The sequence below is a fragment of the Rhipicephalus sanguineus genome, chromosome 1 (genome assembly GCF_013339695.2).
Source record: "Rhipicephalus sanguineus isolate Rsan-2018 chromosome 1, BIME_Rsan_1.4, whole genome shotgun sequence".
NCBI classification, from domain to species: domain Eukaryota; kingdom Metazoa; phylum Arthropoda; class Arachnida; order Ixodida; family Ixodidae; genus Rhipicephalus; species Rhipicephalus sanguineus.
The window spans coordinates 17,136,742-17,152,821 of record NC_051176.1 but is presented as its reverse complement, the minus strand read 5'-3'; the positions used below and the strand labels follow the sequence as shown (position 1 = coordinate 17,152,821).

General features: G+C 45.6%; 1 protein-coding gene across 2 annotated transcripts in view; it reads right to left on the bottom strand.

Moving 5' to 3' along the window:
• Window positions 1-16,080, bottom strand: part of LOC119389716 (GDP-fucose protein O-fucosyltransferase 1) — a 299,155-nt gene that overhangs the window by 142,804 nt on the left and 140,271 nt on the right. For both annotated transcript variants that reach the window (XM_037657086.1, XM_037657095.2), the window contains exon 4: window positions 14,672-14,840. In XM_037657086.1, the coding sequence (XP_037513014.1) occupies window positions 14,672-14,840 (169 nt within the window). The remainder of the gene's footprint in view (window positions 1-14,671; window positions 14,841-16,080) is intronic.

Sequence of the window (16,080 nt, the reverse complement as noted above, 5' to 3'; positions counted from 1 at the left end):
ACAATAAGTATGTTCATTGCAAAATGTAGTCACGCACGGCACTGAATATCCATAAGCAGAAGAATAAAACTTGTAACTGACACTGTCCTAAGGCATAGAAAACCAAAATTTATTCCATTCCACTCGAAGCCATTGAAGGCCACCTCATCTGGCACAGTGTCAAAAGTTCTGCCGCTTTGATTGGCAGCATCACTGGGTTGCCGTCAATGGTCTCTGAGAGTAGCTCATACGCAGCACTTAAAGCACCTGGAATCACATCACTGGTATAGTCTTTATGGCATTATGTGCTTGGCAGGAACACATAAAGAGCCATAGCATGACACTTAAATACACACGCATACCAGAGGCAAATAATGATCAGAAGCTGGAAGCTACCCTACCATTGAACTGCCGAGGCTTCTCAAACAGAAACTGATGACGATGATAACCAAGTGCCTTCACTGCGGCCGTAACCTCCATGGCCACAGCGCTACAGCAAATAGCCAATACCTGAGGCCATTGTTATGGCAGAATCAAATTTCTTTTCAAAATGCTGGCGCACACAATTTATTGTACTCGAGAATAAAATAGAAACATAATGGTCACACGAGTGCGTGTGACTTTCTGCATATGTAAGGTGCACTGTTGTATAAGACACAAAAGCAAAAATTTAGGAAATAAGGTGCATCTTATACACCAGAAAATACGGTATGTCTTCAGTTGAAAACATGGGTCTGGCACATCTGCACTGGAAAGGAAATTGTGCAGCCCTCACCACTGTAAGCAGTGATCAGTCACCAAATGACAAGTATTGCAGATTCTACATGGTTTTTGCAAAATTAAAAGTGGGAATTGCATCGCTGTCACACCAATTGAATATGATGCAGCCGCTGGGCAGATTCCAGGGACTGAGGTAATTATCTCCCAAAGTGCCCCATGAAAGCATGGACAATTAATAGTAGGTCCTTTGGTGCAGCACCAAACGTTGATTGTGGTCCAAAAATCAAGTCAGAGCCCAAAGTTTACCAAACACAAAAAAACGTATATTCTTAACTTTAGGTAGTAACATGAACTAGAATATGCATGCACACATCAGCTAGTTACATTACAATAAACACAGTCGGGTTTGAACAACTCTCAGAAACAATTATCAACAAAGCACAAGAAGTACAAGTACACGTGGTAAAAAAATGAATAAGATCACAAAATGTCTTTCTGTGTACACCCATGCTTGTTCTTCAGCCAGAAGCCCTTGGTGTAACTTGGAAGCATTTCTTCAAGCTCCCAAACTAGTGGCGCAACAAGGATTTTTTCTTCCAGGAGCTCATGTAGGATCCCATGGCGTTTTGGCCGCACACCTGGGTTCGATCCCTCCCTCGCCGCATTGGGCAAGCACTTCCCGCACCTTTGGTCGTCTCCTCGTGCGGCCTGAGCATCACGCTGGAATTCCACATGCTCCTTACCATTTCCGGTGGGCTGGCTGTGTTCCTTGAGTAGCATGTGCTCAGTAGAAGGCTGATGCAATTCGACACGGACTTTAGTAAGTGGTGGCTTGTGCTCTTTTGTGTACTGTGACAATCACTAAGACCACCATGGATGAGGACATAGCTTTACTTGGCTTAGATTGCCACACATGCCAGGAATCCCGCAGCTCATGCAACGTCCTTCTTTGATAGTGGGATAAGTAGCACGCGAAGGGCTAAGTTTCCGAAATTCAGAGCACACCCTTTGGCACAGGTTGGACACAAATTCACCATACTTGGGGGAAATGTAGCAACATGCAGCAGGGTTCACATTTCGGCACAGTTCAGCTCCAGTAGCACAAAGGCACCATCACTAACGTGATTTCTCAGATTTATTTAGGTACTGGCAGCACTCCTGAGCAGTCCTTTCTCTGCAACTGAAGCCCGATGTCATATTCATCAATTTAAGTTTTTTAGCTGGTGGCAACCATTACCAAAAATCAACTACTGTTGGGGGACATTTTCTTATCAATGCAACATTTTTCTTTTTCATTGCAACTTTCACTGAAAATGTCCAGTCTCCATGCTATCGCAAACACCTTCCAAATTTTCAGTCATAATCTGGTGAACTTTCTCCAACCAAGCACTACTGCTATCGTTCTGACAGTCATTAGACGGTCTCAGAAGACAAGCACAGAACAAATGTTTTCATCGATGAATGAGCTGAAGCAGTGCATTGCATTGTCTTTGGGGCCCTCGTGACCTTCCTGAAAATACTGCACCCGCTAGAATGCAATTCTTTCCTTGAGGAAATGTTTTCCATCAACTGTTTGCAACATCTGATGACTTGCTACTAGTGATGCAGAACTATCGATGGTATTATCGATACTATCGATAGCTGAGTCACTATCAAACTATCGATGGTAAAAAATGCTATCTACAGCACTATCGATAGTAAATTCGATGGTACTATCGATAGTATAAAATCGACAGCGTGAACTCATTGCAGAATAAACTTGCTTCCCCGCGCGCGTGGAGGAGCCGGAAGAGCAGGCTCAAGGGCAAGAAAGTTGACAAGCTTGTGTCCTTCACCAGTGTGCTTTGCTGACACATGATCATATCGTCAAAGTGTTCAGCTGTAGCGGAAAGAAAGCCGTTACATGTGCTGGAACTGCGCGACTTCAAATTTGTATTTCATTTTATGATTTCAAATATATTTTTATCAAGAACTAAGTTTGTTAATTGTAAGCTGTAACTGGATGCTTTTGGATACGAATTTACTGATGGACATATTCCGCAATTTTCACTGCGGAAATAATTTATTTCACTCGCCAAAAATTGCTCATAAATTAAGCGAAGCTGATGGTAAGCTATCGCAAATATTTTGCCAATATGGCCGGCCAGCAACAGCATCATTATTCACACCACTATAGATAGTATTGTCACGTGGTTGTGACGGTGAAGAATGCTGCAGCAAGACTAAGAAATATGGAGCTCTTTATTTTGGCAAACTTGTGCCCAGAAAATAAAAACTCAAAATACAAGTGATACACGCTGCGTACTGATAGCGGCAAGAACAGTCGTGGGCAGTCGAGTAATCTGATCATCGGTGGAACGCGTCACCTTTTATGCATGAGACATCAAACCTTCCAGCGTTATCGCTGGTGCTGGCGTATATAAGCTCTCGAATAAACTTGACTATTCGCGTCCGGCGCTTTAACAGAATGATCTCAAACAATCGTGAATCTTCTCAAACATTACAGTGCGGTCTGCGTGAAACGTTGGTAACTGTCTTTGTGGGTGAAACCCAAATACATCAAAAGAAAGCAATAAACATGCATGACAGTAATATCGCTAGTAATATTAACGATGGTACTACCGACTGCACTATCAATAGTTTGTCGATAGTAGTACTATCGATAGTTTGTTTACACTATCGATAGTTTCGAAAAAACTATCGATGCTATCGATAGTCAATTTATCGATAGTTCTGCATCACTACTTGCTACACCATTCTTACCAAATTTCACATGACCATGTTCCATCTGTCCATCTCCATTTCAACAGACTAAATATGAATTGCACAGAAAGTGCACGCATAAAATTCTGCTTTGTCACACTGCAGTCGATTCCACTAGACCGGGTCCCTTTAAGTGGAAAAGAGTGATGATGTGCAAGGTACTTCAGGGTCTCTCCAACTTTCTGTCCTTGGTGAGCCAGAAAGAGCTTTACAGCACTCCTCATTCCACCAAGGAACGAGGGGTTCGCTTTGGCACTGGGCCTTTTTCGGTTGCTTCTGGGAGGAGATCACCACTTAACATTTTTGAGGCCAAAAATGCGGATAGTTTTCTTACTGGTGTGCTTTCACTGCGAGTCACATAGTACCTAGGGAATGTTACTTTTGTCTGCATAGAGGAGAAATGAAAACTTGCCTCGGTGTGGCCTCTTTGCAAGACCGATCAAAAACGACGGAAGCTTGAGACGCCATAAAAAGATTATTGTGTTCTGAAACAGTGCCGACCGCCCACCACGGAGCCCCACAAGGGGACGCAGCTGGACTTGTCAAACAAGCCGCTGCCACTGTAAACCAATATAACTACCCAAGGTTGGATACCTACACAAGGCTAACGCTTGCCACCAGAAAAAAACGAAGTGAATAGGAGAGAGGAGTAGACAGGACAGATTGAAAGTGAGAGAGAAAGACAAAGATGTGGGGAGAGAGACGGGGAAAAGGCGAGGTGCTGTCTACGCAAAGCCTAGGCCAAAGGGGTGCGTTGCCTCTGCCGGAGGGCCTTAAAGGTCCAATCACCTGGCATCGGCTCAACAGACACAGCTAAGCCACGCACGGCGGGGCGTGGAAGGGCTTCGAAACCCCCTCGTTAGCTCGGGTCCGTGGTGACGGCCGCAGGGGCGCCTGCTTGCGCAGACGCCCCTGCGGGGTTCATGCAACCAAGCAATGCCTCATGCAATGCAAATGTCACGGTCCAGCAGCAAACGGTGATCATTCTCGATGACGCCTTCGATGTCTTCAGATTTTTCGGTGCCGACGGAAATTATGACACTGGAGAGAGGCGGAATGGTGACTTGATTCTCGAGGACGTTCAAGGCACGGTGACATGGCTTTGTATCTGGCGGTGTCCCTTTGTCCAATGATAGAGTTATCGGCTTGTTAGTGAAGTCGATGACGGCGCCATGATGGTTTAAGAAGTCTATGCCAAGTATGACATCCCTGGAGCAATGATGTAGGATTACAAAGCTCGCAGGATAGGTCCGATTATTGCTGGTGACTCTTGCTGTGCAGACTCCAGATGGCATTATTAGATGGCCTCCAGCGGTCTGGATTTTTGTGCCTTCCCAAGAGGTCCTAACTTCCCGCAACTTCGCGGCAAACGGGCCACTGACGACTGAAGAGTCGGCTTCAGTGTCAACAAGAGCGGTGACGTTATGGCCATTGATGAGAACGTCGAGGTCACTAGTTCGTCGTTGTCTTGCGTTGCGGTTAAGTTGCAGCATCGGATCACGGCTACGTCTGCTTGTTCCGCTGCTTCTACAGGGTGTCATCAGGTCTTCTTCAGCCCGCAATGTTTTGTCTTCAGGGCTCCGTTTGGCTTGCAGTGTGTTCTTAAGATTTCATCGCGGCAGCAGTGGAGAACCTTCGGTATTTTGTCATACAGCAACCACACCTCCATCGGTTGCTGCACTTAGTTTTCCGGATAAGGGCTCGCGGATCGGCCCCGAGTAGGGCTGGTGTACTGTCAGCACTGTGGTGAGATGTAGTGGCCTGGCAACGGCGAACGGGAAGGTTGTCAGGGTGTCCACTGTGCTCCTGCAAGGTAGTCTGTGATGTCGCATGGTCTTTCACCCTGCTGTGGGCGCGGTGCGTTGATGGCAAAACCAAGCAGTCCCACTTGTCAGTGCTGGTAGCGGCGGTAGGTGTGGTCAGCTTCTCTGCAATGGTATCAGAGTGGGCGGTGGTCAGAGGCGCGCCAAATGTTGGTCTGCCTCGGGATGTAGTGCTGGCTGACAGGCGGGCGGTATGACGTCGGTGGCGGTAGTTTCTTGCAGCGGAGCTACGGCGGTGCGGCACCTTCACGTGGGCATGGAGAGGGAGCGTTACGATTCAATGCAGCAGCATAGCTCATAGCTTTCGGATGAGGCTGTGGTGGTTCGGGAATTTCGAACGATTGCCAGACTTCCCGGACTTCTTCGCGAACAATGTCAGTGACCAAGCCCACCTGAGGCTGCAATTCAGGAAACATCATCTTAAGCAGCTCTTCACACACGACCGCTTGGATGGTCTCGTGCAGGTCATCGGTGCTCAGGGCTTGAGCTTCGGCGTAGTTGGTTGTCAGTGAGCGGCGGTTGTACTGCCTTGTCTGCATCTCAAGTACCTTTTCTACTGTCGTGGCCTCCGAAAGAAATTTGTTGACAGTTTTGGGTGGGTTGCGAACAATTCCCGCAAACAGCTCTTGCTTGACTCCTCGCATTAGGAAGTGGATCTGCTTTTCCTCAGACATAGAGGAGTCGACATGACGGAACAGGCGGGTCATTTTTTGGTGTACATCCTGACGTTCTCGTTCGATAGCTTGTTACAGCTCTCCAGCAGGGTTTCAGCCCTTTCCTTACGGATGACACTTGTGAAGGTGTCGAGGAATGCGGCGCGAAATAAATCCCAGGTCATCACGGAGGCCTCTGTTCTCGAACTACGTCCGAGCAGCATCTTCCAAGGCGAAATAAACGTGCCGTACCTTGTCTTCATCGGCCCAACTGTTAAAAAGGGCAACGCGGTCCTACCTTTCAAGCCAGCTTTCTGGGTCTTCGACTGATGACCGTGAAAGGTTGGTGGCTCCCTTGGTTGCTGTAGCCGGATCAACGTAGGGGCCACTGGGGCGGTCATCGTTGCTGTCGAGGGCGATGTCTTGGTTTTCTTGAAGTTGTCAAGAAGGGGCCCATACTCTGGCTGTAGTCCTAGCTGCCTGCGGCTAGCTCGACGATCCGGGATGCCTTTAGCGTCTCCTTGTTCACGACTAGGATTTGGATGACAGCCTTGCGTGGGCGTCCGGAGCATGGACGAACCAGCACCTCCACCAGATGTCACGTGGTTGTAATGGTGAAAAAGGCTGCAGCAAGACTGGGAACTACGGAACTATTTATTTCAGCGAACTTGTGCCCGGAAAATGAAAGGCTGAACTACAAGCAATTCAAGCTGCACACTGATAGAGGCAAGAACAGCATCGGCCGTCGAGTAACCTGTCCATCAGTAGAGCGCGTCGTCTTTTACACAGTACCCATCGAACCTTCCAGTGTTATCACTGGTGCTCGCGTAAGCTCTCAATTAAACTTGACTATTGGCATCCTGTGCGCAATCTTAACTTGGATGTGAGCGCGAAGAGACAAGGACGAAGGGAAGAAGACACACACACTGGCGCTACTGACAACAAAAAACGTTTATTTTCATTCACCAAGCCTACTTATATACCTTCTTTTGCACACGTGACCACTAGCATATAACATGAAAAACGAGCAATACAATCAACAACATGACAGGGTTGAAAACCTCCTATGGCAAAATTGACCGCTTCTGCATCACCGGCAACCAGACAGACCTTAACACATGCGCAGGTAGTCTAATTCCTTTTTGCTCAAAGAGTGACGTTTTGCTAACACAACTTTCGCCAAAATAGTCTATCTGTTCAGCTTCGATTACTAATCTAGTGATTTCGGACTTCTTCTTGCCAACTATAACAGTCTGTTCAAAATTGGGTCGGCACGTGCATTTATGGCAGTGTAGCGCCAAAAACCCGTCAGGGGGAGTCTTGGCCACTTTGTTGCTGTGCTCTCTGAGCCTATCATTGAGGCAGCGGCCGGTCTGCCCAATGTAAAACCGGCCGCATGACAAAGGAATCCGGTAAATGACGCACGTTTTGCATTGAACAAATGGCTTACTGTGCTTCTTCGGGCATATTATACTAATCTTCTTATCGGGGTTAGTTTTCTTACACAAGTTCCCCAGTTTATATGGGGCGGAAAACAGAACACGAGTGTTAGATTTGCCTGCAATCTTCTTAAGGTTATGCGATACTTGATGAATGTAAGGAACCACCGCTACACTCGCTTTTTTAGGGGCGGGCGAACCTGTGGTGGTGGACTTATCTTGCGTACTTTTAGCCCGGCGGAGTAGGCATTCTGTTACAGACACTATCAGATGGATGGGGTATCCGGCTGATTGTAGCCGTGACACTTGATGCCTAAAACTTTCGTCTACCAAATGTGAACACGACTTGATGAGCGCATTGTTGAGGCACATTTTCGCAATGCCTCTTTTTATGAGCTTTGAGTGGCTCGAGTTGAAACTGAGTAACGCCTTTTTAGCCCTTGGCTCATACGCCCAGCAGGTGTGAGAATCTGTGAAAACAAACTTCAGATCTAGGAATCTAATAGTTCCATCGACCGGCAACTCGACAGTCATGACAAGAGGACTAAGACAACTGCGTAAAATGCATACAATGTCATTACACTGATCATGGAACATATCCAACGTGCTGTTAAAAAACACCATAAATCGTCAACAAATCTAAAAACGGTTACACATTTAGAATGTTCGTCAAGTGTCAGAGACAGACGACGGTCAATTTTTGCTAAAAATACATTACTTAAAATGGGAGCCAAGCAAGAGCCGATGCAAATTCCTTTTTTCTGCAGAAACGGAGTCTCATTTCTTAAAATGAAAGTAGAGGATAGATAAAACCCAAGTAATTCTAAAAAAGCAACTACAGAAACACCCGCTTCACAGGAAAACTTCACAGCCCCCATTTCGTCTATACATTCTTCGACGCTCTGCAAGAGCTCGTCATGGGGTATGGAGTAATAAAGGTCTTTAATATCAGCAGAGAATGCCATAAGGCCTTCGTTGGCATGAACATTCGCGAAATCTACCACCTGGTCAGAGTTTTTTATAAGAAAGGGATCTCGAATCTCAAGTAATCCTAGTCTATCTAGCAAATACGTTGCAATCTGTTTTTGCCATGTGCCTTTTTCAGAGATGATGACTCTGAAAGGAATGTCGGATTTGTGCGTTTTTGCACTAAAGAAAACATCCAGGGACAGCCTTTCGCTTTTTTCAACGCTTTTACGTAATTTGTCAAGTCCCATGTTTTTGCACATTTCTACGGCTTTTGCTTTTACTTTACGTAAGGCAACATCTTTGTGCTCATTAAAAACTTCAGAAACAGCCTTGCATGCTTTGACATTAAAACAGTTACGCGAAAAAACAGCAAAGCCTCCCTCTTTGTCGGCGGGAATGACACAAAGAGAGTGACTTTCGAGGTAGGAACATACGTTATTTACAGGCAGTCTGGAAGCCGTTGGTTTGCAGCGCAGCAACACGTCGACACCCTCGGAGTTAATCCTCATTTCGTCCTCTGTGGGAGCACGCCGGGACACTTGACGCACCACAGAAAGCAGCTCAGCGTTTGTCCTTGAAGTCTCAACACCAAACTTCGGGCCAAGGCTAAGAACATGATGCACGTCCTTTGGACGGCTCAGACCTTCAGGGTTGCAGACTGCATGGGACTTGACAAATTGGGACTTGGAATTGGAAAAACATGGGACTTGACAAATTACGTAAAAGCGTTGAAAAAAGCGAAAGGCTGTCCCTGGATGTTTTCTTTAGTGCAAAAACGCACAAATCCGACATTCCTTTCAGAGTCATCATCTCTGAAAAAGGCACATGGCAAAAACAGATTGCAACGTATTTGCTAGATAGACTAGGATTACTTGAGATTCGAGATCCCTTTCTTATAAAAAACTCTGACCAGGTGGTAGATTTTGCGAATGTTCATGCCAACGAAGGCCTTATGGCATTCTCTGCTGATATTAAAGACCTTTATTACTCCATACCCCATGACGAGCTCTTGCAGAGCGTCGAAGAATGTATAGACGAAATGGGGGCTGTGAAGTTTTCCTGTGAAGCGGGTGTTTCTGTAGGTGCTTTTTTAGAATTACTTGGGTTTTATCTATCCTCTACTTTCATTTTAAGAAATGAGACTCCGTTTCTGCAGAAAAAAGGAATTTGCATCGGCTCTTGCTTGGCTCCCATTTTAAGTAATGTATTTTTAGCAAAAATTGACCGTCGTCTGTCTCTGACACTTGACGAACATTCTAAATGTGTAACCGTTTTTAGATTTGTTGACGATTTATGGTGTTTTTTAACAGCACGTTGGATATGTTCCATGATCAGTGTAATGACATTGTATGCATTTTACGCAGTTGTCTTAGTCCTCTTGTCATGACTGTCGAGTTGCCGGTCGATGGAACTATTAGATTCCTAGATCTGAAGTTTGTTTTCACAGATACTCACACCTGCTGGGCGTATGAGCCAAGGGCTAAAAAGGCGTTACTCAGTTTCAACTCGAGCCACTCAAAGCTCATAAAAAGAGGCATGGCGAAAATGTGCCTCAACAATGCGCTCATCAAGTCGTGTTCACATTTGGTAGACGAAAGTTTTAGGCATCAAGTGTCACGGCTACAATCAGCCGGATACCCCATCCATCTGATAGTGTCTGTAACAGAATGCCTACTCCGCCGGGCTAAAAGTACGCAAGATAAGTCCACCACCACAGGTTCGCCCGCCCCTAAAAAAGCGAGTGTAGCGGTGGTTCCTTACATTCATCAAGTATCGCATAACCTTAAGAAGATTGCAGGCAAATCTAACACTCGTGTTCTGTTTTCCGCCCCATATAAACTGGGGAACTTGTGTAAGAAAACTAACCCCGATAAGAAGATTAGTATAATATGCCCGAAGAAGCACAGCAAGCCATTTGTTCAATGCAAAACGTGCGTCATTTACCGGATTCCTTTGTCATGCGGCCGGTTTTACATTGGGCAGACCGGCCGCTGCCTCAATGATAGGCTCAGAGAGCACAGCAACAAAGTGGCCAAGACTCCCCCTGACGGGTTTTTGGCGCTACACTGCCATAAATGCACGTGCCGACCCAATTTTGAACAGACTGTTATAGTTGGCAAGAACAAGTCCGAAATCACTAGATTAGTAATTGAAGCTGAATAGATAGACTATTTTGGCGAAAGTTGTGTTAGCAAAACGTCACTCTCTTTGAGCAAAAAGGAATTAGACTACCTGCGCATGTGTTAAGGTCTGTCTGGTTGCCGGTGATGCAGAAGCGGTCAATTTCGCCATAGGAGGTTTTCAACCCTGTCATGTTGTTGATTGTATTGCTCGTTTTTCATGTTATATGCTAGTGGTCACGTGTGCAAAAGAAGGTATATAAGTAGGCTTGGTGAATGAAAATAAACGTTTTTTGTTGTCAGTAGCGCCAGTGTGTGTGTCTTCTTCCCTTCGTCCTTGTCTCTTCGCGCTCACATCCAAGAACCATGACAGACCAACAAGCCTGCATCGCTACCCTCGGCAATCTTAACCCCTTGAGGGTTTTCGCCGTACGTGTACGGCATAGCGTTTATTTTTAAAACGCACGCTTTTTCGATCATTTCTCTTGCTTGGCCTGTGCGGCACCTTCACGTGGGCACTTCGGGAATACGTGAAACTTTTTTCACGGGCCGATGTCTCTCCGTTGTATTTTTTTTTATTTTGCCTCCCAAAACGGCGCGCCGGCTTTCGCTTGCCCATCCGAGCGCGTTCGCGGTGCAGCTGGTTTAAAGTGCGCGCCTTTTTCGATCATTTCTCTTGCTTTGTATGTGCTGCCACGCTTCGGAAATATGTGGAATTTTTTTCATGTGCCGATGTCTCTCTGTTGTCGCTTTTTTTATGCTTCTCAAAACGGCGGGCCACGCGCCGGCTATCGCTTGCGGAACCGAGCGCGCCCGCTGCACGGTTGGTTTCAAACGCGCGCCTTCTTCGATCATTTCTCTTGCTTGGAATGTGCTGCCACTGCTTCGGGAATACATGGAATTTTTTTAATGCACCAATGTCTCTCCGTCTTTTTTTTTTTTTGCTTTAAAAAGAGGCGCAGTGACTTTCAGTTCAACGCGCGCACGCAGTCCCGCTGGTTTCGGTTTCGTCCTTCGAGTGGTTTTCACTTCTTGCGCCCGCGAAGCTGATGGCTCTTTGGTTTCTAATCTCTCAAAGGGTGACCGCTTGTTACTCTCTCGTTTATTGCTCCCCGGGGTACAATTACATCCGTTTCCGTGCGGCGCTAAATTACACAAACGACGCCGCCGTGATTGCGTTTCCTGTTTTGGGGTCTCGGAAAAACTAACTATGTCTTGTTGGCGATAAGACGAAGGATTATTGTAGCTTTCTCACTCGTTTTGCTTTCCGGACAGGCGCACAACTATAGTTTTCTTCCGTGCGCTCACTGAGGCAGTACGCTTACGCTATGGAAGCACGCACCGGTTGCTCTGCTGCCGGTGAGTCGAGCAGCGATTCTTCCGATGCGGACTATTCCCCAAGTGCCGAATCAGAATCTGATTCATTAGATTTCAGTTTGTCAGACGAGGATTATTTGACGAGTTCAGACTCCAATGACGATCAAGGAGCGACATCTGAAAAGCGTGCGCAGCGAGCTATGCTTCAAAGACTACCACACGTTGAAAAGTTTTTAGTGTTAGAGCACGAACGTTTTTAACCGCAAAAGTACTCTGGTGCGCTTATTTTTGTATGCCAGCGAGCTATGTTTAATACAATGCATAATTCTTATTTATAAAAAACTCAAGTTTTTTATTTAGGATTTTCCTTGATTTTACTAAGAATAAACCATGTGTATGTAACAACAAAAATGATTTTTTTGTCACTTTACAGTCACGAAAAAAAATTTTAGACAATTTTTTTGTTAAATAGAATTGTCTGAAGAATTTATTTCCGCAATAAAAAAATTACACATTTTTGGACTGGATTTCGCAAAAAAATTCGACCCCCAAAGGGTTAACAGAATGATCTCAAACAATCGCTAAGCTTCCCAAACTTTGCGGCGTGGTCTGCGCCAAGTGTTGCTAACAGTCTTTGCGGGTGAAACCTAAATACATCAAAATAAAGTAATAAACACGTGTAGCAATATCTATTATGAAAGACATTTCAAAACAAAAAGCTGCGTAAATTTCAAAAAGCAAAAAATTAATAAAATAGTTGGTTATCGAGTGCACCATGAAATAAGCTATATCTTTAAAAGACCAGTACTTGTGGCAGAAATGAGATCAAACCAATAAGAGTACCACATTACAGAAGTAACCGCAGTCACGTACAACTGTTGCCAAAGCAACAGTTGATAAGTGTTGAAGATTGGGCGAGTTGGTTCGAGCGCTCTGTCCTCTTGTGTCGGTCTGCTCGGCTGTTTCTTCTTTCCTGTAATGCGCCATACCAGTTCAAGTACAGTAGTTGATAATTGGTATGAGATGAAAGCAATCTTGGTCATTTTCACACTTCACCAAAATAGCTTGCATGTCAAGTTGACAAAAAAAATATACAGCCAAATGAGTTACATGTTTCATACACCAGTTCTTGTTGCATAAATGAAGTCACAGCCGATAAAGCTGTATACTAGCATACAAAGATGATAATATACAGATTGTTTTTAATTTCTGTAGGACTTGGCAGCTGGTCAGATGGTCAAAGTTCCTTGTCTTTATTTTCCCAGTGCCATTTTGGAGCAGGTGCTGAGCAGCTACTAACGAAAATCACGGTTTGAAGCACCACTTCCATCACTGCTTATTCCTAGTGCTACTGCAATTTGTAAAACAACAAAAGAAGACTTTGACTTTACTGCAAAACCCAGAATGAAACAAGTCCCATGTTTTAGGTTGCTTGAGCTCTACTTTGGGAGTTGTCTCATGCCTTCTCTAGATGTTCTTATTATTTAAAGGGCCCCTCACCAGGTGACCTAACGAATTTTAGTTACACATTGCAAGTTGTTGCGAGCCCAATAAAGAGCATTATGCCGCAAGAATTTTTCTAATCGGTCGGTTAGAAGCTGAGAAAAACAATAATTTGTAGCGGCGCGAAACCATGATGCGAGGAGGCGAGCTGCAAACCCTCGCCGCTCGCCCCGCGTAGCCTTCGCAAGCCAAATCCCTTCCCTGCCCTCTTCGGCACGCGAGCGGAAGGATCACATAATGCATACGCATGAACACGTCATACGCACAGAATGTCACGAGCGCATGACGCGCCCGAACCAGCCCGAGCCCCCGAGACGCGAGCGGTGTTGTGGCGGCGTTCTTTGCGCTTCATCTGTGCAAGTTATGCCGAATGCGCCCTCGCCGATCACTTGGCTTTCAACCTATTACTGAGCACGAAAGCTGCAACATATGTACGGACGCGAGACTAGCGGTGCGCCGCATGAACATCTAGTTAGACGCGGGAGGATAAATGAGCCTAATGAGCGCTCGAACGCAGTAGAAAATTAGTTTCGTTGTAAAGGGCGGCGTCTGCACGATGCGCAAAGCGCGAGAACACGAACGCGTGCAAAACGGAGGTAGATTAGTCTCGAATCTCGCTGCGATTCACAGTAAAAATTAAACAAAGAAAACGCACACATTCCGTTTGTGTGTTTTATTATTGCTCTCAAATTTTATTCATCCATTCAAGCAACAAATTACAAAAACTACGCGTCGTGTCAAATAATTATCGCAGTGTCACGTGCTACTGTTGGCGACGTCAGAGTACACTCGTCTACGTAGAGGAGCGACGTCACGGCACTACCATCTACGTAGGGCCATTCTCTCATGCACGTCATCCCCTCATTCTCTGGGCGCGTGGACGCGAGAAGAAGGGCAAGCAGCGTTCAGCTTGAAATTTGACCCATTTACGCGGCGCGTAGCGTTGCAAATTTTTGCAGACGTAATGGTGAACGCCTAGTGCATGGATTGCGCTCATCAGCTCAAAATTGTCAAACCTGGTGAGGGGCCCTTTAAGAATTCTTCATATTTAAGAATTCTTTTTTCCCTCGTACTAGTATAACCGAATGGAATTGTATAATCGAATCAACATCATAATCCTCATTATTATTGATTTGTTTTATAGCGTTTTGCCGGACATATTGACTCTATTTCTGTAATATTGTGTTGTTTCCTTTGTTCGTTCCAACTTTTTTTCCAAACGTGTTCAGTGTTGTACCATTTTATTGCCCTCCCTGCTTGGACTACGTGTCCGCAGTATTTGATAAATAAAAAATAAAAAATACACCAGGCAGGCATTGTTTCTACAGCAGCACACACTGACCGTGCATGCTTTGTGTTGCAGGAACAATCACAAACTCACTCACTTCTCCTTCCACTTGCGTGCCATGTCACGGTGGTGAATGTCATACTGGAGGGGCATGTAGAACTCAGACTTATCAAAGTCCACGCCAAACGTGTCCCAGAAGGGCCCAAACGGATTGCCTTCCTTGGCCTGGCAGCCCTGACCCGATGCACGAGCTTGGTAGCAGAACACTGCAACAGAGAAAGCCACTTTGCTGAGGGCATGCACTTGGAGGCTCCAAAGCACGACTACGACTATTACTACATGAAGGTGCAACATGCCTCCTGATGCCCACCTACAGCCCACCTACAGCACCTACAGGTCGTCACAGCGGTGCCACTCACTGAGATTTGGAGAAATATGTGGAGCAGTTGGTTTCAGAGCACCTTGGATCACATATTGCTGGCCATTTCCAAGGTATTTTTTAAAAATGGGAAGGCACAGCGCAACTGAGACAATGGACAAGAACACGCAACACACACGAGCGCTGACTTACAACTGGATTTATTTTGCAACCAACTGCCTTATAAATGCGCTTAAACTTGATAAATGACACATCAGTAGTCAAACAGAAATGGTCGGTTTTCTTTTTCTTTTGGTTTATCAACCGCGATATACTAACAACCTGATTTTTGCTCTTTCCAAGAGCCAATTGACCAACATACCAAGATAACAAAACCCAGAAATGGACACTTATCAACACATGGCTAACAGCAATATCAAAATGCTCACAATGGTACAATTATTTAACCCGCTGGCGCAAGAAGAAAAGAAAAAAGAAAACAAAAAGGCAAAAAAAAAATTGCGTGACACTTAAGCTTCGCCTTTAAGAGTTGAACGCGATAGCGAAATCCGGCCCCTAGTGCGCACTTCAACCACTAAGTGCATACTTATTAATGTGTATTGTTACACACACACGCACACAGACACACACGCACGCACACGCGCGAATCGTACAGGTTTTCGATCTAAAGCAAGAGTCGCATGGCCTCCAAGATACACGCCGCGCGCGCGCCCTCTCGGATGCCATAAAAAGTCGAGACATATTTCTCACAATGCCTCACAGATGGCAGCACATTATCTAGTTGGCTTGATATGTTTTCCGCTAGATGGACATAGTTGTCCATTTTTAGAGCTGTTTGAAAGTTCGTGTGTGTATATTTAGTGTATTTAGCGGCGATGGCTGCACTATCCCAGCCTTTTTCGTTGTAGTTTGGTGGCCTCGCAAATGCGCCTACAAATCGCCGAATGGGCTCGTTTTGGTCGTGACACCTGCCGAACAAAATGCGTTAAGGAGACTCCTTTCACTACATGGCATTTATGTAGTGTTTTTTTCCGAAGAAGCTGCAAGTAACATCGGGGCTTTGTGGTAAGACACCTGCTTGCCACGCGAACGACCCGGGTTCAATCCTCAAGGGGACCGAAGATTTT